Source organism: Ascaphus truei, chromosome 2, assembly GCF_040206685.1.
Source record: "Ascaphus truei isolate aAscTru1 chromosome 2, aAscTru1.hap1, whole genome shotgun sequence".
NCBI classification, from domain to species: domain Eukaryota; kingdom Metazoa; phylum Chordata; class Amphibia; order Anura; family Ascaphidae; genus Ascaphus; species Ascaphus truei.
Window position 1 is genome coordinate 31,784,702 of NC_134484.1, and position 26,829 is coordinate 31,811,530.

A 26,829-nucleotide genomic window follows, 5' to 3' on the forward strand; every position below is an offset into this window, starting at 1 on the left:
TGTACAGTAGGTGTAAGGTTACTTAACAGGGGTTTTTTTTCTTCTTCTTACATAGAATAAATTAAATGTGAATACACAGCTGGTTGTTATGACGAAAAGCTGAGGGTTGAAACAATGTGTACGTTTTGTGCTACCCTGGTAACTTCCATTAATTGACCGGAATGGCAATTCCTGAGGGATCATGGTGTGATAAAGTACATCGGATGTTAGTGAATCTCTATTCACAAATGAGACTATGCTCAATGTCCTGATGTATTCCAAGAAGGAGAGTACAGACAGTGAAAAGTGTACAGTTCCAGCCATGATTACACGGTGTACATGAAATGCTGTTTGGGTTAGTATTTAGTGTGAGAAATTGTAAGTGGATGGGATAATTATTTATCCTTGAGACCATGTCAGGGTTTGCACAATTATGCAAAATTGCTTCCTAGAATTTTTGTAGATTTTGGCATCAGTTATCAAAAGATATTTCAGAAGAGAAAAAAAAATGCAGTTAATTAATTGTGCAATTTTGTTATTACTTTCATCATCCAAACAAATACCACAACTGCATATCCTTTTATTTTTTATGTTTTTGATTATAATATTTTCCGTAGAAACAAACTATACTAAAGATATACATAATTACTGCAGATTATTGAGACTCTGCTTTTATAAATAAAAAGGATAGCAGAATTATAAATATTGGACATATCTGGCTTAAAAATGGAGTTAGCACTACTATTGTGCAGAGGCAGAACAACTAATGAGTGGGACCATTGCCAAATATTTCCTGGGCCCCAAATGATGTTACTTAAGTCAGACCTAAACTTGGCGTTACTCCTATCCAGATGCTGAAATAGTTATTTTGCTGGAGAGAATTATTTTGTAGCGCACCCATTCTTTTATATTCCTCCCAAAACCCTCTATGCCACACGTGGACACATACCTGTGAACACACCTCTTTTTATTTATTTTTGAAATATCCCTATTTTTCAAACTTTTTATAAAGATATGAATGGTAGGTATTTTTTTAATTTGTTTTTACTTTGACAATTTGACACAATATCAGAAATGAGGGGGGAAATGCTGCTTTTACAACAAATTTGAATGCTGGTGAAAAATGTGTCCATCTTTATTTAGCACAGTTAACATGTTTACTTACTTCCGGTAAACTCCTGTCCTCCCAAAAAGAATGAAAACATCTTCTGCTCCTTGTTAGATTTCACACCTTTACACACTCCATCAACGCCCAACCTTGACGTTTCACTCCAGTCATTAACGTTGCATAGCAGAACATCGGAAGAGCTCAGAAATCCACATAGGATTGTACCTTCATAATAAGCCATAAAGAAAGAACAAGTGACCTTTGTAATGTGAAGTATTAGAAATATGATTGTCTGGTAAACAGTTATCAGCCACCTTGATGAGCTGCTCATTGTAAGTGTATAACAGATTGTATTGTATGCATTCTTGTCTAAAAGGTGTATAGAGCCAATTAACCATACCTTTATTTAATATGATCTGGCTAAGTATGAAGCCATCACAGCAGGAGTCCTGCCCACAGGTCTGGCGACAGAAGGAGTGAGCATCTGTTAAAGTTGTGCCATCAGCTGAGAAAACCATTGTGCTGTAAACGCCGGAAATTGTATTCCTAAAATCTGTCTTTTCAAAGCTTCGAAGGCCAGTTCTGGTAAATTCTTCTCCTACAAAGAAAGAGGATAATAATCAAAAGAAAGCACACATTTTTCTACACAATACCTAATGAATATGCCATAGCATAAACTGATAAGGAATCCCTATTTACCATTCACTATCAGTTTACTCAAGGAAAGGTTGTTCCTCTTGATCTCATTCGACACTAACTCGACTGAACCTGTCAATCTCTCCTTGTTCTACTCAACAAATCATGACCAACAGCACCAGGCAGCCAGCCCAACATCTAATGACAGTGAGGCAATTTGAATGTTTAAATAATAAACCTTGGAAACGGTCTACCCACTCCATTGATAGTGGCAATGGCAGAAGGGAAGTTTGACTGGAGAGGTGCTGTTATCAAACTATAACATGGACATCTTAAGGCAATCTCAAGAAGACCCAGCTCCTCATGTCCATTATTATTTTCTTGCACTTTACAACAGTCCTTCTCTTCCAATCAGGATCAACCTTAAAGGTTTTCTTAAATCTATTTATATTTTAAACCCGTCCCTTAGAATACTTGGAGATCTTTTCTTCTTTGATTAATTAAGGCTTCATAGTTATTCTGTTAAAAAGACCTTCACCTGCTGCTACTTATAATATAAAGATATATTTATCTAACAATCACTGTATTAAGATTGGCAATAGTAATGATAAGTAGCAGCAGGTGCGGGTCTTTTTAACAGTATAATTATGAAACCTTTTACAAACCACAATTAATCAAAGAAGAAAATATCTCCAAGATCGTAAATCTCCACTTGTGACTTTAGTAAGAGTTTTCTGGTGGGATAATGATGTGCAGTCGTCTTTGTTAACACTGTCCTGCTTGTGGATTAAGTTGTTTTGTGTCTCACAGATCTTTGTAACATGCAACAATTGTCCTTTCGGAATATGTTCTATCATGTGCCTAGGATGGAATGAATCAAAACATATAATGTTGAATGTTTGAGGTTCGCCATAGAATGTGAATGTAGACTTATATATTGCACATAGAGGCACAGATCAAAAAACATATTCGTTTGAGATCAAATGTTAATGTCAACTTCATACCCCCAAACGTACAGTATTGCATTCACATACAGATGCAGCGCTATGGTCGGTCACGCGGCTGCGAGAATGTGCTGGTCACCTGTGTGCAATGCCTTGACAGTGGCGGGGATACCGGCACCCCATAACGGGGCCTGTAACGTGGGATGTGTGGAGTCCCCTGACCTGAAATTAATGCGATTCAGCTCCGGAGACCCCCTGTTACATTACTGTTTTATTAAAATAAAATAAAAGCTGTGCGATCTCTTATTAGAGGCGCGCAGGGAGAGTGACAGATTCAGTCTCACTCTTAGTGTGTCTCTTACAGACAGGTGCAGCCCGGTAGGATTCACAAAGCGCAAGTCCCATTCAGACGCAGGGACCCCCGCTGTGTTAATCCCGATGGGCCATTAAGTCACCATACGGAGACCACGAGCATACGCGAGCACAGATGAAAAAACACGGTGCCGCAGCAGATTTAGGGGTGGGATTTAGGGGTGGCAGCGCGACCAACCATAGTGCTGTATCTGTATTGTGCTGTTTGAATGGATTAGCTGAATACGAGATATACAGCTCTCCATAACGGCCTACAAAAACATCTCTGCAGAGAATATTATGGATAATCCTATGGAATTATTGGTATATAAGGATACTGTATATAGAGTACACATACTGTACACAATCTGTTATTTGTAACTCTTGCAATTTTCATCAAGAGACCTGTAGAATTTCTAACATAAGATTTCTGGTGTATAACTCTCGGTAAAAGATATTGAACTGTAAACTTTGAAAAAGGTTCCAAAAGGCAACTATTCCCTGACACTATCAGGTGGCCAGGAACAGTGTAAAGCACTGAGACCCATGGAAAACACATATTTAATATCTCGTATTTACACTATTCGTTCTTTCTGATTCACTTAAATACTCTGTGATCTTATTTTTTATATCTTTAGTAGGATCGTTCTTCAATAATTAGTAGTAATGACTACCTCTTAACCAATTATAAAATTTGTTAACATAATCTTCTCTGTCCCCTCTCTCTTATCTACTCTTTGTATAACTACTATATGGATTGAAGATATGCAAGACTATATAACATTTGTTTTTCTTTATAACTTAGATTACATTTAACATTCTTGGGGAAAGTATGATACAATGTTTTTATTCCATCCAATAGTATCTGTTGAAACATTGTGACAAAGGGGCTCACGGTATACAGTACGCTGGTACGAATGATGATTTAGCTCGTACATTTTATCTGTGCAATCTAAATTTGAGTCATCTTCAGTTTTTGTGGAAAGCTTATTCTGTCATAACATCATTCGTACGTGTAGCAACAAACGTGAGTCTTTTGTTCGGTACCTGTCATTAATACAGTCAAAACTTCTTACTGGACAAATGAATTACTGATATGTTGTCTTGATTCACTGTTCTACTGCATACAACATTAACTATATCATTGCTCGGGGTATTGGACAGGACTATGATGCCTCAATAACTAATTTTAGAGTAGTTTGCTCTTTACTGCATTATTTCAGTTTCCGATGGAGCTGTGTAAGAAGATCATGGAAACACCATTCCACAGAAACATAGAATTTGATGAGAGATAAGAAGCATTTGGCCTACAGTACCTAATTTGCCCATTTGTCAATCTGTAGTAAAACCTCAGACCCTATTTGAGTCTTCAGTTTCTTCATATTTGGCATAACCTTATATCTATCCCAAACATTAAATTCCCTCCCTATATTATCCTCTACTACTTCTGATGAGAGATTATTCTGTCAATCCTCCACCCTTTCCATGAAGAAATATTTCCTCCCATTACACCCCTTCGCTCCCCACGAGTCTCCCACCCTCCAGCATTTCTTAGAAACACATTTCTGCCACCATAATAAGAGTATGCATCAATCTCAAGAGTCTGTGGGAAAACAACTTCCTTGCTGATCCAGACTTGCATTGTGTAGTTTGCATTTTTAACTCATGTAACGGCTTCAGTGAAAAGATAGCTATTTCTATTGCATAATCAAAAAAATTATCAAAGCTTTACAAAAAAAACTTTCATAGGAAGACGGAGGGAAAAGGATCAAAAACACACTAACGAAATGTTGGTGCATCTTTCCTTACACTGTATTATATTCTTTGTATGTACTTACCTTTCTTTCGATAGACAGTAAGGCTGTTTTTTTCACTGCCTTTTATTTTAAATTGACAATTCAGATGTTGTATGCTAAATGATGCCGAGTTTTCCAAAATATTCTGCATCTATAAAAAAAATATATGATAAAACTCATTATTATATTATAGCATACAACTATTAAAAATAAAAAAATAAAAAGTTGTGTGACAATGGATACCAATATTTATTTATTATTTAAATAAAAATTTACCAGGAAAAAATACATTGAGAGTTACCGATCGTTTTCAAGTCTGATCTGGGAACAGTAAAGTTGACAACAGGACAGAAACATTGGGTTTATAGTGTGCTGTTTTGTCACTGCTAATACATGTCTTTTTGCTATATCTGAGTGTTGCTGCTTTTGTGCCTTCTCATATGGGAAGACAGTGTTTATATATATATACACTATACAGCCCAATCCAGGCTAGAAAATTATATAGTAGACCTTAGATGTTGACATCTTCCTAGCTTTTATTATGTACTGTACAACACAATATTATTTTAACCAGCACTGTTTGTATTTCTCTTATTAAGTATATAAATATGTTACTTTTTCATATTCATGTTCTTCAGATTGATGCAATAATTTGAAATGTCTTCAAAGGTATATATATATACATATACATATATATATATATATATATATATATATATATGTATATGTATATATATATACCTTTGAAGACATTTCAAATTATTGCATCAATCTGAAGAACATGAATATGAAAAAGTAACATATTTATATACTTAATAAGAGAAATACAAACAGTGCTGGTTAAAATAATATTGTGTTGTACAGTACATAATAAAAGCTAGGAAGATGTCAACATCTAAGGTCTACTATATAATTTTCTAGCCTGGATTGGGTCCAACTATGATGCAGAATCATCAATCAATGAGATACTGGAATGTGTACAGGAAGGTTCCGAGTTACGATTATCATTGAGCTTGTTCCAAGTTCAAGTCGTCCTAGATGTGTTGATAGAGGATCCCTTGGAGCCAATTCTGAATATCAGTTTAAGATTGCTGACTCAAAGTATATATGGGGGGAAAGGGAGGAAGGGGACAAGTTCTCTTGCTACAGTCAGAGTAATAGTTAAGGAGCTAGGCGCAAATTGCGTCAAAAACAATATCTTGTAGTGAAGAAGAAGAAAAGAGCCCCTATACTCAGCACTCAATATCAAGTAATATGATTTAATTATATAATCATACAACAGTATTTATATGAGATACTGAGAACATATATATTGTCTAGCTATACCATATAACTACTGTAAACACTATAAACCTTAAAACGGGTCCACTTAACAGCTTACAGTTGTGTAATTTGTCTCAATATATTTTCAGGTTGTATTAGCTACTATACTGTACCTACTAATCTACTGTAGATCAGTCATTATTCTACCCTGTTTACTTAGGGAGCCAGTTTGTACTACCCTTCTTTTACAAGATCCAGGGAAGTATAATATTGATGTATTTTTGTTGTGTATACACCCAACAATATTCACAGTGTGTGTTGAACACTTCTCACACCGTTGATCAGTGAGGCTCCCTGTACGACCCCCCCCCCCCCCTTTCCCCTCTTGTCACAACATAGCCGCAGTAAACCACCGTTTTATAGCTGATCCTGCATGACTATTAAGTTTGCAAGTTTGTCACTAAAATTACTATTCGGATGTCGGAACGCTGACATCAGTCTATTTACTAGTGGGAAACCAAAATATACGTTTCCTTATGTGCTCTTATCTTTGCATTTTTAAATACATTAGCTGTACATTTTCTCTTTGACAAGCTGCTTATGCATGTGGAGCATAGAACAACTCTGTGATTAAATATCCTTCCACCAGGGATTGACCTGGGTCTAGTCATTGTACTATACACTAGTAATTTATACTATACTATATTACTATAGCCAGGAGCCACTACCATTATTCCCTGAATTTACATCAGAATTGGTAAATCTAGGATTAATCTGAGTGAGATTAAAACTATTCTGTGTCTTCATATTCTTATTTGTGTTGTGCCTTTGTCCAACATTATTTTATTAATAATACCTAATAAAGGTCAAATTTTAAATAAATCATATTACTTGATATTGAGTGTTGAGTATAGGGGCTCTTTTCTTTTCGTTCTCTACAAGATATTGTTTTTGACTCATAAAGTAGTCTGTCTTGCAGCAATACCTTTGGTATTTTCTGTGAAGAGTCATGTGCACGGTTTCACCAAGATAAGGTTGTAATGAGGACAAATACCAGTTGTATTCCTAAAGTGGTGTGAAATTTCCCATTGAATCAATATGTTCTCTAGTTTTACCTTCATTTTATGCAAATACGTCAAATAGTACAAAGCAGAAGTTTAATCTCTGGTTCTAGTGTGAGCACGGAGAGATTAATTTGGATAAGATGAAGATTTCAGGAAATCTGAAAGGATATTTGTTATTTCAGAAAGGAAGAATATGGGTCTACCGGCAGCAGAAGACACAACTGCACGTTGGAACAAGCCATGAAAAAGAAGGCATACAGTACCCACGGATAGGAGACAGTGCCTGCAGTGATGAAAGCTCACTCAACAAGATTGTAGCGATGTGCTGAGCAGAAAGGGCCCAGGCAACAGTAGAGGACCTCTACAAGGCTGCTGCATGGGCGTCTTTGCACACGTTCACCAGGTTGTATTGTGTGGACATTCATACCTCGGTAGAGGTAAAAATTGCCGTAATTCAGTAAAAAAAAAGAAAAGAAAATAGTTGTGATCTGTTTCTGTTTTTCTCTCCCTTTGGGGTGGCTTTAGTTGTCCTTGCTGCCATGGAGGAAGCAAAAGAAGTATTCTTACCGATAATTTTCTTTCCTCGATCCCTTTCATGGCAGTGCTATTTCCCTCTCTTTTGTGTGTGGTCAATGCGGTTTGGGACATTTGGTGTGCCATTGCCGCTGGGGAAGTACCACAATATGCCAGAGGAAGGAGGGGGTGCTGAATATGAAGAGGGGAGCATTCTTTGTGTCCCGCTCAACGAAGGGAAGGAGCACTTAAATAAAGCTGTTCTCACTGCCATGAAGGGTTTGGAGGAAAGAAAAGAATTGGTAACAATAATGATTTCACTGTATACATAAACCTATACATATAAACGCATGATATTTAATTTTAAGACTTGCACTGCACTGTGGAATTTGCTGATACGTTATAAATACATGATAATAATAAGTACTGTATACTTGTTTGGTAGGGGTACAGTTGAAGTTGGATTCATCCCCATTATACTGCTTGCATAGCACGTCACTTCCATCAGCAGATACAGTGAGATAGTCACACGATTCCTCTCTTGCACAATCTAGAACCATATTTTAAAAAAATCACTGTAGATTGTAGAGCAGATGTAATCTCATACTAGACAAAGCAGAATAATAACTTGATTATAATATGTTAGCATTGATCTGGTGTCCCTGATATGTTAACAACGATATCTGTTTTTCACAACCCCCACCAAAGGGAGATCATTGGGATTCAGTGGAAGTGGATATGTGATTTAAGCCAGGGGTGCTCAACTACATTCATCAAGCCCCCTCCAACAGGTCAGGTTTTCAGGATATCCCTGCTCAGCACAGGTGGCTCAAACAGTCACTGCTTTAGCACAGGTGGCTCAAGTCTTTGTGAGTCTTCGACTGAGCCATCAGTGCAGAAGCTGGGATATCCTGAAAACCTAACCTGTTGGGAGGCTTGTGGACTGGAGTTGTGCTCCCCTGGTCTAAGCAATGCAAAACAATGAGGTAATAAGGATAAAATCCTTCAAACTATTATCCTATATATATATACTGCCCACGGGTAACTTATGTTTAATGTTTCTCGAAGCCTGGGGTAGCGCAGAGTAAACCGAAACAAGAAGAAAAGACGGGACAACCAACAGCTTAATATGTTCTCTCTTTGGGTGATTTTACATACAGTATGGCGCTATTGGTTGTCCATCTTATCTTCGTTTTTCGGTATACTCTGCCCTCCGCCACACTTGGAGAGACGTTCACATTTTGAGGAACTTTGGAAACAGTTCAGGGGTTCAGGGTTTGAGCAGCATTTTCATGTATCAAATTATTCATGTTTATGCATATATTATGCATTTACATTTTTTGGGGTGATAACACTTTTCAATTATCACAGTCACAGTAACTATTTTGGTTGTTACTTTTAAGGATTACACTTTTTGACCACTATTTGGATGGTTTGGGAGCACCTGTTGAAACAAAATGTCCAATCCATTTATTTCTAATATTTGGATGGCAGCAGCGCATCCATTTGTAGATCTTGGTTCTGGAGATCTGACCAGAACTCACAAAAACAGTTAAATGGATCTATGTATCAAGTGATAAATCAGACATGAATGTGCTACCATATTTCTTTCATAAAAAAACCTATGTATATACAGAATGTATCTGTCTTGCTTTGTGAGTTACCAAAGTTGCATCCATACATCAATCATCAATGCTATTAACACAGTTTAGTGTTCAAAACATAAGCTATAGGTATATTTGAACATATTGTTTTGTACTTGAATAATTAACCCTGTTCCAAGATACACTTATTTCACATCCAATGTGATTACAATCTGCTTACCCATAATGCAGTTCAGAAATGGCAGGTTTTGTCCACTTGTTTGATTGGACTGGATAGATCTTGAATCTTCGTCAATGTAGATTAACTTATTCTTCGGAACTAACTCAAACTTTCTTAAAACTAGAAAATGAAAAAGGTTTTTAAAAACGTTATTACAACATAGCACCCAAAAGATCAATGTGCTCAATAGCTATTCAACTTGTAACCAAACATATGTTTTACATAATAACATCATTAACCTACTGTAGTAAGTCAATAGGCTTTTTTTATTTTATGGTACAGTAATCCTGGAGATGTAGAAGCCTACAGCACATTTTTCCGAAGCAATTGGGTTGAGTTTTGCTTTTAAAATGAATGACCTGCCACTAAATTTCTAGTAGCAAATTTGATATTGGAGAAGTATGGAGTAAATGTAGTGCAATCCCACCTAAAATCACATTTGAACACATCATAGGAGAGAACTACCCTATTTGTACAGTATACTCTAAAGAGCAATCTCAATATCTACTCACTTCTAAATCATTTTCATTTTATGAATTTCCACTGTATCAAGGAAAATCTCTGGTTACTATTTCCTCCCCCAGAATCCTCTGCACTGGCAGCAGCGGAGGAAACTGCTGCCGCATGGGGAACAGGACGAGTGTGTCTTCCCTCTGCCGTAATGGAGGCAAATCATCTGGCCACTCTGAAGTTCCTGCATGGGCAGAGATGCGCTGTACCTGCCTGAAACTACCAAAAGGCGCACTTGGGGAAACAGTCTTGCACGATCGTGATGTCACTAAACCAAGTGACCAAACCAGGAAGTACTCACTTTTAAAGCTTTACACTTCTGCCCCTCCTTACAGCTCAGCCCTAATTTCTCGCTATGCACCATCCCGACTCTTGCGTTCTGCTCAAGGATGTCTTCTCTCTACCCCTTTTGTATCTAAAGACCTCCCCCACCTTAAACCTTTCTCACTGACTGCCCCGCACCTCTGGAATGACCTTCCCCTCAATACCCGACTAGCACCCTCTCTATCCACCTTTAAGACCCACCTTAAGACACACTTGCTTAAAGAAACATATGAGTAGCACCGTGGCTAATACTACACACGATACATAAAGCTTGGCCCCCTGCAGACGCACTTACCAGAAAGCCCTCCTACTGTCTTTGTACATTCTCCCCACCAATTAGATTGTAAGCTCTTCAGAGCAGGGACTCCTCTTCTACAATATTACTTTTATGTCTGAAGCACTTATTTCCATGATCTGTTATGTGTATTATTGTTATTTATATGATTGTCACATGTATTACTACTGTGAAGCGCTATGTACATTAATGGCGCTATATAAATAAAGGCATACATATGTAAGGATGTGCATATATATATAGGTTCCGCGCTGTCAATCACATAGGCAGCGCCATATTATTCCCTCTGTCAGCAAGGTCACTGTGTACAGGTTGGGCTGCGCATGCGCGAGAGAAGCGCGCGAAGGGCAACCAATCTGTGGAGACTTTGGGAGTTTGAACTCTGAACTCCGACTGCGAGAGAGTCAGCTGAGGCTGAGGACCAATCGGGTGCGAGACTCTGTATAGAGGAACCGGATGCGTGTGGGCGGTGGATTAGAGCAGAGAGGGAGGTGAAGGAGGAGGTTGGCGGAACCTCGTGTGCGAGAGCGGAGGGTCAGTGACCCGTCCGCTTAGGTGAAAGGTATTCCCCCGGCCCGAGGAGTATTCCCCTGTCATCGTAGGGTGCTGTTTTGTAAGGACGGCCCTAGTTGGTAGGGACATTTCCCATTAGTGTGGTTTAGCTGCGGAGCTGCGGCCGCCATCTTGGATTGGATACAGACGGCGCTGCAGCAAGGAGTGACGGCGAAAGGCTGGAGCAACGCTAGGACCCTGCGTGGAGTGTGACGGTCATCGCAGTGACCGGAAGGTATCATTGTCTACAAGTGCACCTACACCGGTCACCAGGCGCTGATCCCGCCTCCCACTAACTAATTGGGCCACCCGTGCAAATCCTATGGTACCATACCTATACTGGTTATAAGACATACTCCCAGGGAGAGTGGCAGAGCCACCTATGTACAGGACATTATCCCTAATAAGGTGTGGCCGAGCCACGGTGTGTGTGTGTAATGTTATATGTTTATTCTACAGGTCATTTGTTCTTTATGCATGATATATAAAAGGTTGCTGTTGCATAATGCTGTTGTTATGTTCTTGCTCAGGGTATAATCTCTATCATGGGGATCCTGGGCAAGTGGAGGCGCTGCACTGCGATTAATAAAGGTATGACCCCAGGCTCCCAAATAGCGGAGGCTCACAGCTCCTGAGGCCACAGGTACATGCACCACAGTAGTTCCTTATTGCAGGCGTTCACAAAAAGGGCTACATTTGGAGGCGCTGCTGAGATCTTAGACCTGGGGTGCCCCCACACTTTTTGTCTCTATTGTGCAACCAACCCACATCATGTCGGTGCCCTCGGCGCTCGAGGTGCGCAAGTGGGCCCAACGGCGCGGGATTCCCTTGAACCGTGTTTTCGCGCTGGGCCATGTCCCCGCCATGATCTCGTTAGGCACAGCGACCGAGCAGGTCCGAAAGCTCCCTCTCCTGGACAATGCCCAAGTACAAGACCATTTTTATGACCGCGACCAGACCTGGCGCCGGATCTTGTATGCCACTGAACAAGATATATGCCCCGAGGCTTTGCCCCGTATACTGCTGCTGCCCGAGGCCCCGGGGGTGCGCTGTCCCATAGTCCAGGCGGACACCCCTGCGCCCCTGGCCACTTCCACCCCCCGGAGAGAGTATACCCCCACCGTTGGCGCCGCGACGGGAGGCCCCGACCACTCCCCTGACCGTGGCCTGCACCCTCGCTGGCCCGCAGCCCTGAGCCTAGGCTCCTCATCTACCCCGTCCGGCCTGCGGGCTGGCCTCAACCGACTTAGCCTATCAAGATTGGACGCTCACCCCGCCGTTGTGGATAGCTTACCGGGAGACACCTCTTTTCCCGCCCTAGCCGCCGCTATCCACAATACCACCCAGTCGCTCCAGTACAGGAAGTTAAAGGCCTTCTCCGGTGAGAAACCCACGCCCCAAGGGGAAGTAGGGATAGAGGACTGGTTGGATCATACCGAACAGGTACTGCCTGAATGGACCTGCACGGACGCGGTCCGCAGACAGCGCATCGTCGAGTGCTTACGGCCCCCCGCGTCCCACATGGTGCACTACTACCGAGATGACAACCCGGAAGCTGATGCAGCAGATCTCATCTACTGCCTAACCAAGGCGTATGGAGCTCCGGTGGACATGTACACTTTGATGTCAAAATTTCATGCGTTAGCACAGAAGGAAGGGGAAATGGTATCCGATTTTCTCAGGCGACTACACCTGGATCTCTGGAATATGGTGAGGAAAGGCGTGTTGCCAAGGAAAGAAGCCAATGGAATACGTACCACTCAGTTGCTGAGGGGCCTCCTACCCCTACACCCCGTGTCGGTGCGGGTCAGTAGCTGCATAACGCCCGGACAAGCCCTGTCGTTTCACGACTTAATGGATCGGGTCCAAGCGCACGAGATGGTGTTGTTAGGGCGTGACTTAGCCCCCGGGAAGAAGCCACCGCCCGGGGGTAAAGAAGCCAAGAAAGTGGACCCAAAGCCCGACGTGCCCGAACCTGGGGATCCCGATTCCGAGGATGTCCCTACCCCAGTGACACCCAGACCTCGTCCCCCGACTGGGCGAAGTCCCCCAACCAGGAGAGACGAGGCTTACCTCAGCCAAATGCAGTGTTACGCATGTGGAAAGATGGGACATTTACGGGCCCACTGCCCCACCTCGCGGAGGACGTCGTCCCGACCGGCGCAATCGATGCCGTGCCAACCCCTGGAGGATGAAAAGGTGTTGCCATCCTCTCCGAGCCCCCGAATTGGCCCCGCCTCCATTATTCGAGTGGTTATTGAGGGCATCTACGCCGCCGCATTATTGGATACGGGATCCCAAGTGACCATCGTGTACCGGCCCTTCTACGACCAACACCTACACCAACTACCGTTGCTATCTGCGGATGCCTTGCGACTACGGGGATTGAGTCATGAAGATTACCCCATAGACGGAGTAGTAAAGGTGCAGTTAGATATTCTCCAGCTGAATACTGGTAAACATCACCCCATGGAAGTGGAGGCCTTAGTGTGCCCCGAGCCTCAGGACCACCCCAGCGCCCCAATCATCTTGGGGACCAACGCTGACATTGTGCGCGCGGTATTCCGCCAGTTTTTGCAGGAAGCAGGAGAAGCCCCACTGCTGGCCCTAGCGGCCTGCCCCACCCTCCAAGAGGTCTGCGGTAAAATTGCGACCGAAGAAGAGTATGGCGTCCTTTACAGCCAAGAATGGGGGCTGACCCAAATTCCCCCGGGGGAAGGACGAATGATGGTCGCCGCTTGCCATTACCCCCGACGACGGTTAGAGGATCAACTCTTCACCGTGGAGAGCGTGGCCCAAGACGAACAACGGTTGGGCTACAAAGTACTGGCCTCTGTTAAGGAATGGCCCGGGAAGATTCCGAATCGCACCTGGGTGTACGTGCAGAATATATCCCCGTACCCCATGACTATTGACCGGCGGCAGACGCTGGGAAGGATCTACCCCGTGACTCCCGAAGAGAAGGTTCCGACGAGACAATCAAGGTGTTCACCTACTACCGTTGATTCAGTATTGGAATTTGACTTCAGCGACTCACCACTCCCGGATGAATGGAGGGAGAGACTGCAGAACGAGCTTCACGACCGAAGAAATGTGTTCTCCACCAGTGATATGGACGTGGGGTGCAGTCGCAGTGCCCACCATACCATCCGAATGAGCGACGCTACCCCCTTCCGGGAGCGCTCCCGGCGGCTTGCCCCCAGGGATGTTGAGGAAGTGAGGAGATTACTCGCCGAGATGGAAACGGCTGGCATCGTGCAGGAATCTCGGAGCCCTTACGCCTCACCCATCGTGGTAGTCCGCAAGAAGAACGGGACGGTCCGTCTATGTGTGGATTACAGAACTCTGAATACCCGTACGATCCCCGACCAGTATACACTGCCCCGAATCGAGGACCTCCTGAACGCTTTGACGGGAAGCAAATGGTTCAGTGTGCTCGACCTCAGGTCCGGATATTACCAAGTGCCCATGGGCCAGGAAGACCAAGAAAAAACGGCCTTCATCTGTCCATTAGGGTTTTACCAATTTACCCGCATGCCGCAAGGGATCTGCGGTGCCCCGGCCACGTTCCAGAGACTAATGGAAAAAACCCTCGGAGACCTTAACCCGCAAGAGTGCTTAGTGTATCTGGACGATATCATCGTGTTCGGGCGGACTCTAGAGGAGCACTCCGAGAGGCTGATGAAGGTGCTGGATAGGCTTCAGGGAGAGGGTCTCAAACTGTCCCTGGACAAATGCAAGTTCTGTCGATCCTCTGTGACGTATGTGGGTCATATTGTGTCGGCTGATGGAGTATCCACCGACCCAGGGAAGATAGAGGCGGTGGTGAATTGGCCTAGGCCTCTAAATGTCCAAGAGTTGCGGTCCTTCTTGGGATTTTGTGGCTACTATCGACGGTTCGTTGAGAGCTATTCCAGCAAGGCCAAGCGACTGAATGATCTTCTAAAAGTATACCCGGGAGAAACCGGGAGGAAAAGCATCACGGCACAGACGCCCTTTGGGGAGACCTGGACTCCAGAATGTGAACAGGCCTTCAAGAACTTAAAGGCCAGCCTCACTCAGGCTCCCGTCTTGGCCTATGCGGACCCAGAACGAGAATATGTCCTACATGTCGATGCTAGCCTTAGCGGATTAGGAGCGGTCTTGCATCAGAAGTATGAGACCGGGCTACGTCCGGTGGCCTATGCGAGCCGAAGCTTGACTCCTAGCGAACAGAATTACCCGGTCCATAAACTGGAATTTTTGGCGCTAAAATGGGCTGTAGTGGATAAGCTGCATGACTACCTATATGGGGTGCAGTTCGAAGTACGTACGGACAACAATCCCATGACCTATATAAATACGTCTGCCAAATTAGACGCCACGGGACACCGTTGGTTGGCTGCTCTAGCCAACTACAGGTTCAACCTTAAATACAAACCCGGACCCACCAACATAGGTGCCGACGCCCTGTCTCGTCGACCGGGCCTTCAATCCACCCCTGATGAGGAAGTTTGGGAAGAGATACCGGGTCCCGGGATTCGTGCCCTCTGCTCCGTGGCTGCGGTAGTCGACGACCACGTAGCATTCTCGGAATTGCGGATTGTTGACTCGTTGGGATGTTATTCGCGGGCTATTCCTCTGGCCTATCAAGGTCGAGAAGGGATGAACATCACTGAAGATAATATCATCTCGTGGAGGGACCTAGTGCATTATCAAACACAAGACCCCATAGTGGAGTTAGCCCGTCAAGCGGTACAACAAGATAACCCTGCTATACTGAAGCGAGCCCCCAAAGACTTGGTGAAACTCCTGCTAAATGAGTTTGGGAAGTTTGAAATGGACAATTGTTTGTTATATCGGGTGATATCCTATCATAACCATCCCGATCGGCGTCAGTTGTTTTTGCCGGAACGTTTGAGAACCCTAGTCCTCAGGGCCCTTCACGATGACCATGGTCACCTGGGCATTGACAAGACATTTGGGCTACTACAGGATAGGTTCTATTGGCCGAGAATGCGGGAGTCCGTGGAGCAACATTGTCGGAGGTGTAATCGCTGTTTACAACGAAAGACACTGCCCAACAGGGCGGCTCCTATGGCACACTTGAAAAGCTCGGGTCCAATGGATTTGGTGTGTATGGATTTTCTCTGTATCGAGCCCGACAGTTGGGGAGTTAGTAATGTTCTTGTGATCACTGACCACTACACTAGGTACGCCCAAGCGTTCCCTACGAAAGACCAGAAGGCCGTAACGGTGGCCCGAGTACTATGGGAGAAATATTTCATTCACTATGGATTACCAAATCGTCTTCACTCCGATCAGGGCAGGGACTTTGAGAGTACACTGATACGGGAGTTGCTCACCCTACTGAACATTGCCAAGTCGCGTACTACCCCGTACCACCCCGAAGGGGATGCTCTGCCTGAACGGTTCAATCGCACTTTGTTAGATATGTTAGGAACCTTGACGAGCCCGAAAAAGACGGAGTGGAGTAAACACGTCGAGGCATTGGTACATGCGTATAATTGTACCCGACATGAGTCCACCGGGTATACCCCGTATTTCTTGATGTTCGGAAGAGAAGCCCGTTTACCGGTGGATGTGCGCCTGCGGATATCTACCGATGGGGTATCCAATAGGACGCACTTTCGATATGTCCAGCGGCTAAGGGACAGTTTACAGCTGGCCTATAAATTGGCTGAACGGACGACTGCGCAATTGAATGCGGGAAATAAAAGGCGCTACGATCACAAAGTACGTCACAAGGAAATTCACCCCGGAGATGCGGTCCTCTTATGCAACTTAGGTGTTCCTGGGAAGCATAAATTGGCCGACCGGTGGCGGGAGGGTGTGTATGAGGTGGAGTCACAGATGCCTGGTCTTCCTGTGTACCGCATCAAGGATTCTGAAGGCCGCGTAAAAGTGTGGCATAGGAATCATCTGCTTCCCATACCTCAAGTAGGGACGGACGAATTGGAAGTCCCAGCCACGCCCATAGATGGAGGAGTTGAACACACAGAGGATGGCCCAGAGACTGTAAAAATTGCCACCTCTGAGGATCCAATGGAAGGAACCTCTCAAAGGGGCCTTCCGGCCGTGGAGGCTTCTCCCGAAGGAGCCACGGGTAAAGAGCCTCTTGGCCCGAACATTGATCATTTGACTCCCGCGAGTCAGCCTCTAGACCCACAAAGCCCATGTTTCACACCCCAAAGAGACTGTACTAATGCTGAATACCCCTCAAGGGTAGAGATGGAAGTACGAGTTGAGACTGGACACTCTGCAGAGGAAGCAGAGGAGAATCAACCCCGGCGAAGTCAAAGAAACAGTCAGCCTCCCATGCGAATGGCATATGATCAATTTGGGGCACCCCATTATGAGGCTCAGCAGTGGGCTCGGCATAGGATGCAAGCTATGATGGTACTGTTTAATGAAATGTGTAACCTAATCTAGGAGTGAGAGGGTTGTGTAAATAGTTATATATATGTGGGTTAGGTAGTCCAGCGGGGACGTTGGATTCTGGAGAGGGGAGAATGTAAGGATGTGCATATATATAGGTTCCGCGCTGTCAATCACATAGGCAGCGCCATATTATTCCCTCTGTCAGCAAGGTCACTGTGTACAGGTTGGGCTGCGCATGCGCGAGAGAAGCGCGCGAAGGGCAACCAATCTGTGGAGACTTTGGGAGTTTGAACTCTGAACTCCGACTGCGAGAGAGTCAGCTGAGGCTGAGGACCAATCGGGTGCGAGACTCTGTATAGAGGAACCGGATGCGTGTGGGCGGTGGATTAGAGCAGAGAGGGAGGTGAAGGAGGAGGTTGGCGGAACCTCGTGTGCGAGAGCGGAGGGTCAGTGACCCGTCCGCTTAGGTGAAAGGTATTCCCCCGGCCCGAGGAGTATTCCCCTGTCATCGTAGGGTGCTGTTTTGTAAGGACGGCCCTAGTTGGTAGGGACATTTCCCATTAGTGTGGTTTAGCTGCGGAGCTGTTGCCGCCATCTTGGATTGGATACAGACGGCGCTGCAGCAAGGAGTGACGGCGAAAGGCTGGAGCAACGCTAGGACCCTGCGTGGAGTGTGACGGTCATCGCCGTGACCAGAAGGTATCATTGTCTACAAGTGCACCTACACCGGTCACCAGGCGCTGATCCCGCCTCCCACTAACTAATTGGGCCACCCGTGCAAATCCTATGGTACCATACCTATACTGGTTATAAGACATACTCCCAGGGAGAGTGGCAGAGCCACCTATGTACAGGACATTATCCCTAATAAGGTGTGGCCGAGCCACGGTGTGTGTGTGTAATGTTATATGTTTATTCTACAGATCATTTGTTCTTTATGCATGATATATAAAAGGTTGCTGTTGCATAATGCTGTTGTTATGTTCTTGCTCAGGGTATAATCTCTATCATGGGGATCCTGGGCAAGTGGAGGCGCTGCACTGCGATTAATAAAGGTATGACCCCAGGCTCCCAAATAGCGGAGGCTCAGAGCTCCTGAGGCCACAGGTACATGCACCACAGTAGTTCCTTATTGCAGGCGTTCACAAAAAGGGCTACACATACATACAAGTATAAAAAGGCAGGCAGTGGGGAGCATTCAGTGCTGCCCAGAACTAAACAAGTCACAGGAGAAGTTGTAAATTCATCTGAGCCTGGATTTAATAGCTACAATGTAGTCTTCCTCTGAGGCTACTATTCCTAAAAGAATAAGATAAACCAAGGGAGTTGGTTAATTCGTCCTTTTTTTTGCAAAAGAGAAAGACCGGTACTCATGATTGTTCTACTCAGTACCCCAGGCATCCAGTCAGAGGAAGCGGGTGCCCGACGGGTTGAGCCTGCACTTAAAAGAAAGATGGCTGATAAAGTCCTGATAACTTTGATAGCAGAAGTCAGAAAAGAAGGAATTCATATATTCAATTATCTGGACGATAACCTTATAAGGTTCAAAGACAGAGCCATTTTATTGCAGCACCTCACAAGAATGATGAATCTGCTAAAGGAACATGGTTGGCTCAGCAATATAGAAAAAAGTCAACTAATACCATTTCAAATCTTAATGTTCCTGGGCGTAGAGTTCAATACGGCTTGAGGCTTGGTGTTCCTTCCAAAGGGCAAAAGAAAGGCTATAAGAGGAAGAGTCAGAGTGACCAGAAGCAAGATTGGCTGCAAGCCCGTCAATGTATGACTATCATAGGGAAGTTCTCATCGACCATACAGGTCGTAAAATGACACATGAGAATGTTTCAAGTCAATTTCATCATGCACTGGTATAGTTGGCAAAAGGATCTGCTTCAGATAATATGGATCCCAGAAAAGGTAAAGATGGCCTTACAATGGTGGGGAAAAGACCACAATCTAAAGCAAGGTTATTAACTGCAAGGTCAGGAATGGGTCATGGCCACAACCAGCACAAGTGGCACAGGATGGGGAGCACAATTCGGGGCAAAAATAGTTCAAGGAACATGGCAAAACAATCTCACAATACTCCAGCAAATATCTTGGAGATAAATGCTTTAATGCAGGCAATTATTGCGTTTGCTCAAGATCTAGAGGGAACAAACCTACTGGATGGCTCAGACAACTCGACAGCAGTCGTATATATAAAAAAGCAGGGAGGAACAAGAAGTCAAAGTCTTCTGGGAACAATCTTGTCCCATTTTCAAGTGGGCCGAGAGTCACTTGCAAGATATAATCACTATACATATCCCAGGGAGAAGCAATCAGGGAGTAGATTTCTTAAACCAAAATACGATAAACCTAGGTAATGGGCAGTAGGAGATCATGTGTTTGCACATCTAGTGTGGAAATGGGGCCTCCCACAGATAGACCCCCTGGCCACGGCCTCAAAGAGCAAGGTTCTGGTGGTGAGAATTTCATCCAGCAGCAACCTACAAAGATGCTCTTACTGTCAAGTTGGACTTTACCCTGGTGGCATATATATTCTCTCTGTTACTCTTGATTCCAAGGGTTCTAAGAAAGATAAGAAGGGAAAGAGCAGAAATGGTGGCAATAATTCCATTCTGGCCTCGGAGGACTTTGGTTCCCACTACTAATAAGCCATGGCGATGACCAATATTGTCGGATCTTCTATCACAAGGACTGATTCAACTTCCCAGTCCACAAAGATGGTCTTTGACGGCTTGGCGATTGAGCAGAGCCTTTTGCAGAAAGGATTATCTCACAAGGTCATAGGAGACCCTGATGGCAGCAAATAAAGCAAATACATTCGCAGTTTTTTACAAAGTGTGGAATTGCTTCTGCCTATGGTGCAACCAGTCCAAAGTTGATTTCTGGAATGCACTGGTATCATCTATTCGAGAATTCCTGCAGTCAGGAAAAGGATTCAGTATCAACATACTAAAGGTGCAAGTAACAGCCTTATCAGCGCTGCTAGATAGATAATTGGTGTAAATTGATCGAATAGTGTGTTTCTGCCAAGCTGTGCGCAAGGTCAAGCCGCAGTTTCAAAATCCTGACCCGCCGTGGGACTTACTGTACCATTCTTCTTATATGCATTGACCGAGGTTCCATTTGAACCTCTTATGCAATCTTCAGATATGGACCTTACTGTGGAAACGGTTCTTCTGGTGGCAGTTACTTCAACATGAAGAATTAGTGAAATACAGGCATTTTCAATTAAAAAAACTTTTCTAATTTTCCACAAGTACAAGGTGGTCTGAGACATCAATGTAATCTCTGTTTTTCATTGCAACCAATAAATCATATTGCCTTTGTTATGTCCAAATCCAGTTGGGGATATGGAGAAAACACTTCACACGTTGGGTGTTGTGACATGTCTGAAGCAATATCTTTTTAGATCAAAGTCATTCAGAAAGTCAGATAAACGCCTCATTCTCCCATCAAACGTAAGAAAAGCAGCATCCAAAGCAACCGTAGGTCACTGGATAATAAGGGATATCAAGGCTTATTCCATTAAAGGAAGGCAAACTCCAGAAGGTCTAAGAGCGCATTCGACCAGATCATGGACATTCGCATTCGACCAGATCATGGACATTGAAAGCTTCAGCATCACCCACTGATTTGTGCAGCAGTCTGGCACTCGATCAACACGTTTATTAGATACTATCATTTAGACATGTGTGTGTGTGTGTGTGTGTGTGTGTGTGTATGTACTGTATAAATGTAAATATATGTAGCCCTTTTTCTGAACCCTCCCAAAGGAACTTCTGGTCACTGTACAACACCTGCGGCTCCAGGAGATCTGAGCCTCCGCTAGCTGGGAGCGTGGGGTAACACTCATACACTTACTTAGCGGAGCGTCTCCACTTACCCAGGATCCCCGTGATGTGAGATTCCCCTGGGCAAGAAATACATACACACACGTGATGCAACCAACTTTACTGTAATAATGATAATGCACGGCAACCTTATCACTCTATAATGCAACGTAGCAATAACACAACATACACACTTATACTCTAACGGTATAACCTTAGTGGCTTGCCCACTCATCAGGAGTAACGTCTCCGTCCCCTCACCGCGTGCCCCACACACCGTGTCCATGTATAGTACTATGGGTATAGGCTCAGTTCTTTAACCACTCGCTCAGTGTTCCTAAAGAGTTTAGCCTAGGGCGGGATCAGCGCCTGTTGACCGGTGTTGGTGCACTTGATGTTATAGTACCTTCCGGTCATGGCGGTGACTGGTACCTCTTCGCAAAGGGTCAGATGAATCAGCGGTCTGCCTCCCGGGTCTCAATGTCCAGCCGTCTGGTCCCAGATGACTCGCCAGCAAAACCTGCTCTGCACGCTTGTCCCTTTGTCCCTAGCTGTCTACACAGTAAGGGGTGATGCTCGCTACTACTATAGGCCGTCCCTGCAGCACAGCAACCTTCGGTGACTTCAGGGAACAAGCCTAAGGGCCTACGGGGTAGCCTGTCCTATGCAGGTGGGTCACTGACCCCCTGCACCCACACTACCTCTCTCTTCACCTCCCGGATCCCCTCTGACTACTTCTCCTTAACCTCTGCAGCAAACGCACTGCACACACACTGAACCTGCAGCAACCCACTGCACTCACTCGGTACCTGCAGCAACCGCACTGCACACACACTCGGTACCTGCAGCTACACTGCACTGCACACACACTCTGTGCCTACTTGTCAGCGCTCACAGCACTACCAGCCATGACACTGACAAGACTGCACACTCACACCTAAGGGCAGGGTCCCTAACCTAGGTGCCGTCCCTCAGTACTTACCCACTACTCTGGTGGGGATTGGGGCCTGCCTGGGATCTGGGGAACTACCTTACCTGGTGTAGGAGCCACTTGCTCCCTACACCCTTCCTTCCCCTTCCTGCTCCCAGTTCCAACTGCCAAACGTGGTCCCCGCAACATTGTAGCCTTTCTCCACAGGAGAAGCTGCAAAACCCTATTTGCTGGCTGGCTGCACGTGATGTGGGTGAAAGTGCAATCCCCAGAGGCTGCTGGGAATTGTAGTCCACTCAGGACCTCTTTAGCATTGGGGCCGTGTGCGCTACCCTTACTGCGCCTGCGCGACCAATGCGCACGCTCGTGTAACCTGTCATGGCGGCCCCCGCTAGCCAGGTGTGCCGCCGGAACTCCAGGGACTCAGATCGCTCCCTGCTCTGGCCCCCACCCTCGCAAGCAGCCGGTGGGTCCGTCGCTGGCTCCAGCGGCACCCGCGACCGCTCGGCAATCGCAGAGGGGGGTCCCTGGGGGCAAAATAAGACCGGGGCTACATATACATTTATAAAGCGCCCACAGTGTATACAGAGCTTTACAAAAGGTGTGTGTGGCGTCAGAGTGTATATCAATAGCGTGGGTAGATGTGGAAATGTAAGAGGGTGTTGCATTACTAAAAGTGTGTGAAGATTCTATGTGGTCCCTATTGGTATATAGGGATGGTATTACATGGAGTATATGTATGTGTAAGAGACAGCTGTGTGTGCAATCATATAGCGCAGTATGTATAGAAATGGTCATTAGCACTCATGGGAAGAGAGTTCTCTTGTGTCAGCAGTGACTCATGAAACTGCGGTCTCGGTTTAGGCCACCGCTAAGTGTCCCAAACAGTTGCATAAATTTGTATTCATGCAACCGTGAGAAGACAGATGGCACTCAGAAACACATGAAGGCAAGTGCGTGTCCCATAGATAAGGTATAAAGCAAGGCTCCTTATCAGGCAGACCAGCAGATCCAGGACCACGAAGTAGGGAAGAGACAGCACACTTAGTAGTATCAAAAAATTGTATTAAACAGCAGGCACAGTCACCGACGTTTCGGTCCTTAAGACAGGACCTTTGTCAAGGGAGCACTCCCTTGATAAAGGTCCTGTCTTAAGGACCGAAACGTCGGTGCCTGTGCCTGCTGTTTAATTCCATTTTTTGATACTAATAAGTGTGCTGACTCTTCCCTACTTCATGGTCCTGGATCTGCTGGTCTGCCTGATAAGGAGCCTTGATATATGATATACCCACAAATATATATATGTGTATATTTATATATATATACACACACATACAGTACATACTGTATAGTGTGTATTACTATAAAGATGTATAAATGTCATTACTGCTAGAATTCTATTGCATTGTATGGTTCACAGAACAGTGAGTGTTGTAAAGGATCTTACTTAAATCCAGTACACTAAAAGTGACAATCAACTTATGAGGAACCGATATCTGATATAATGCAGCTTGGCTTAGTTAAAAGTGCTAGCAAACACATTATGTATGTTAGCTGTGCTGTAAATACAAATAAATAAGATCTGTATAACTACATAAACACACAGCAGATGGAAATAAGTCTCAAGGAAGACGATCAGGTGAAATTCCCTATTGACTTTTATGGGTAATTTCATCTAAAAATGGCCCAATCGGCCTCTTTGGCTGATATAGAAAAAGCCCCAGTCTTAGTTAAGATCTCTTTGTAGTTTATAATGTTTAATGTTCTGTATTACGAGTGTTTTTTCCAAATGGATGACTAAATTTAAAGACCTGTATTTGCTGACTGCCATCACTTAGCATTTGGTTTTAGTTAGCTTGTGGCTGTCCTGATATGCAAAATATATTTGAATCCTTAATTCCCTTCTAATGTCACACGCAAGCAGCAAATACCTATAATTCCACAAATTATTATGCTCAAATTTTACATAAGTAGGTTCCTTCACTCCCGGTTTCCATCCTGCCAATACTAGTGGCTTAATGTTTTGATACATCTGCTATTAAGTAACAGCCTTTCCACACTATGACTTTCATGTTCACTCCAGGCCTTGATGTTAAGTTGAATTTAAATTCTGGAAATTTACTTTGGCCAGGGAACTTCGGGTTTGACTTTTAACATCTTCCAAAAATATTGCATTATTAATGGTGCTGTTTATAATATCTCTAATCTGCTTTGTTTTAATGCGGTCATAATGGCAGAGGCATCAGTCATGAAATGAGAATAACACAAGATGTGAGCTTCAGTAGCACATCTATTTCTCAGAAGAGTTTAGAACTCTCTACTAGATCCAATGGTATAAACCACATACATAAATAGTTTCCAAACAATCTCTATATAATATTAACTAGCAGGTGAGTTTTAAACCAATTTCTATTTGGTAAATAATATATATATATATATATATATATATATATATATATATATATATATATATATATATATATATATATATATATTTATTAATTGAAAGATTCAACAGCGCCTAGGTGTGTACTAGCCCCACAGTAGACTCCTGACAACAAACAGACCACAACAAATGTTAGCACAGATGACCCGTATAAAACAATTGTAAAAATGTATTATTATAAAATATATATAATAACTCAGATGGTGGTCATAAGTATTGATGGTGAGTGTGTGTAGAATATAAAAAAAATCTAAAATTGTATATGTATAATTGTTGTGTGTTAAAAAATATATTGAATAAAAAATGATGAATGATGAACTATTATTGCAAAAAAACACTGAAAAATATGATTATCAAAATATAATATGATTAGGTGGAATGTATTAACCAGAAAATGAAAATGTTAAAAAATAAAAAATAAAAAAACGTGTAAAAAATTAACTATAAAAAAATATATATATGTGTTTTCCACAAAAAAAGTTGATGATTTTGTATGGAGATTACAACGTCCGGGCTACTACTTCTTTGGGGCCAGCAAACTCCCAGCAAATTCTATTGTAGAAACAAGAGAAAAAGCGCCCGATCCATGTGTAAAATCTGGTAACAAAATTTTAATAAAAAATCACAAGACAAATGCGCACTCACAATTTGTCAATGCAAATTAAGCATTGTATCGGTAAACCCATGCGCCAACAAGTAGCTGCTCGCCGAATGTTTACTTCAGTATATCAGACCTCACTGCTACCGGTGCATCACAGTTAGATGTCCCTCCGGACATCCCTGATGAAATCCGTCAATCGGAAGAAACGCGTACACGTAGGGCACGTGGTTTCAAGGAGCTACGTTTGGTGGAATAGCTCATGGGTCTGCTGCCAGGAGAGGGAGGATGTTCCCTGAGCCACACACAGCATCTAATGCTGGAACAACAGACTGTACAGTATACCTGAATTTCCAGAGGGACATCTGACTGTGATGCACCGGTAGCAGTGAGGTCTGATGTACTGAAGTAAATATTCGGCGAGCAGCTACTTGTTGGCGCATGGGTTTACCCATACAATGCTTAATTTGCATTGACAAATTGTGAGTGTGCATTTGTCTTCTGATTTTTTATTAAAATTTTGTTACCAGATTTTACACATGGATCGGGCGCCTTTTCTCTTGTTTCTCCAAAATATATATATATATATATTTATATATATATATATATATATATATATATATATATATATATATATACACAGTTGTGTGATAAAGAAAGTACACCCTCTTTGAATTCTATGGTTTTACATATCAGGACATAATAACAATCATCTGTTCCTTAGCAGGTCTTAAAATTAGGTAAATACAACCTCAGATGAACAACAACACATGACATATTACATTGTGTCATGATTTATTTAACAAAAATAAAGCCAAAATGGAGAAGCCATGTGTGAAAAACTAAGTACACCCTTACTGCTTCCATAGGAATTAAGATGCTAAGTAGCAGACAGGTGCTACTAATCAAATGCCCTTTATTAATTGATCATTAGCAAGTGTGACCACCTCTATAAAAGCCGAAGTTTTAGCAGTTTGCGTGTCGGGAGCATTCAGGTGTGTGTTAACACAATGCCAAGGAGGAAAGACATCAGCAATGATCTTAGAGAAGCAATTGTTGCTGCCCATCAATCTGGGAAGGGTTATAAGGTCATTTCCAAACAATTTAAACTCCATCATTCTACAGTGAGAAAGAGTATTCAAAATTGGAAAACATTCAAGACAGTTGCCAGTCCTCCCAGGAGTGGACGTCCCAGCAAATTCACCCCAAGGTCAGACCTTGCAATGCTCAGAGAAATTGCAAAAAACCCAAGAGTTACATCTCAGACTCTACAGGCCTCAGTTAGCACGTTAAATGTTAAAGTTCATGATAGAACTATTAGAAAAAGTATGGTTTGTCTGGAAGGGTTGCCAGAAGAAAGCCTCTTCTCTCTAAAAAGAACATGGCAGCACAGCTTAGGTTTGCAAAGTTGCATCTGAACAAACCACAAGACTTCTGGAACACTGTCCTTTGGACAGACGAGACCAAAGTGGAGA

The 26,829-nt window shown here is 43.6% G+C and overlaps 1 protein-coding gene across 1 annotated transcript in view; it reads right to left on the minus strand.

Annotated features, from left to right (window-relative positions):
• TG (thyroglobulin) overlaps positions 1-26,829 on the minus strand; it is a 240,109-nt gene that overhangs the window by 149,944 nt on the left and 63,336 nt on the right. Inside the window, exons 23-27 of the mRNA XM_075588461.1 lie at positions 9,479-9,598; positions 8,089-8,204; positions 4,857-4,965; positions 1,488-1,685; positions 1,145-1,312 (exon numbers count right to left, since the gene is read on the minus strand). Of these exons, the coding sequence (XP_075444576.1) occupies positions 1,145-1,312; positions 1,488-1,685; positions 4,857-4,965; positions 8,089-8,204; positions 9,479-9,598 (711 nt within the window). The remainder of the gene's footprint in view (positions 1-1,144; positions 1,313-1,487; positions 1,686-4,856; positions 4,966-8,088; positions 8,205-9,478; positions 9,599-26,829) is intronic.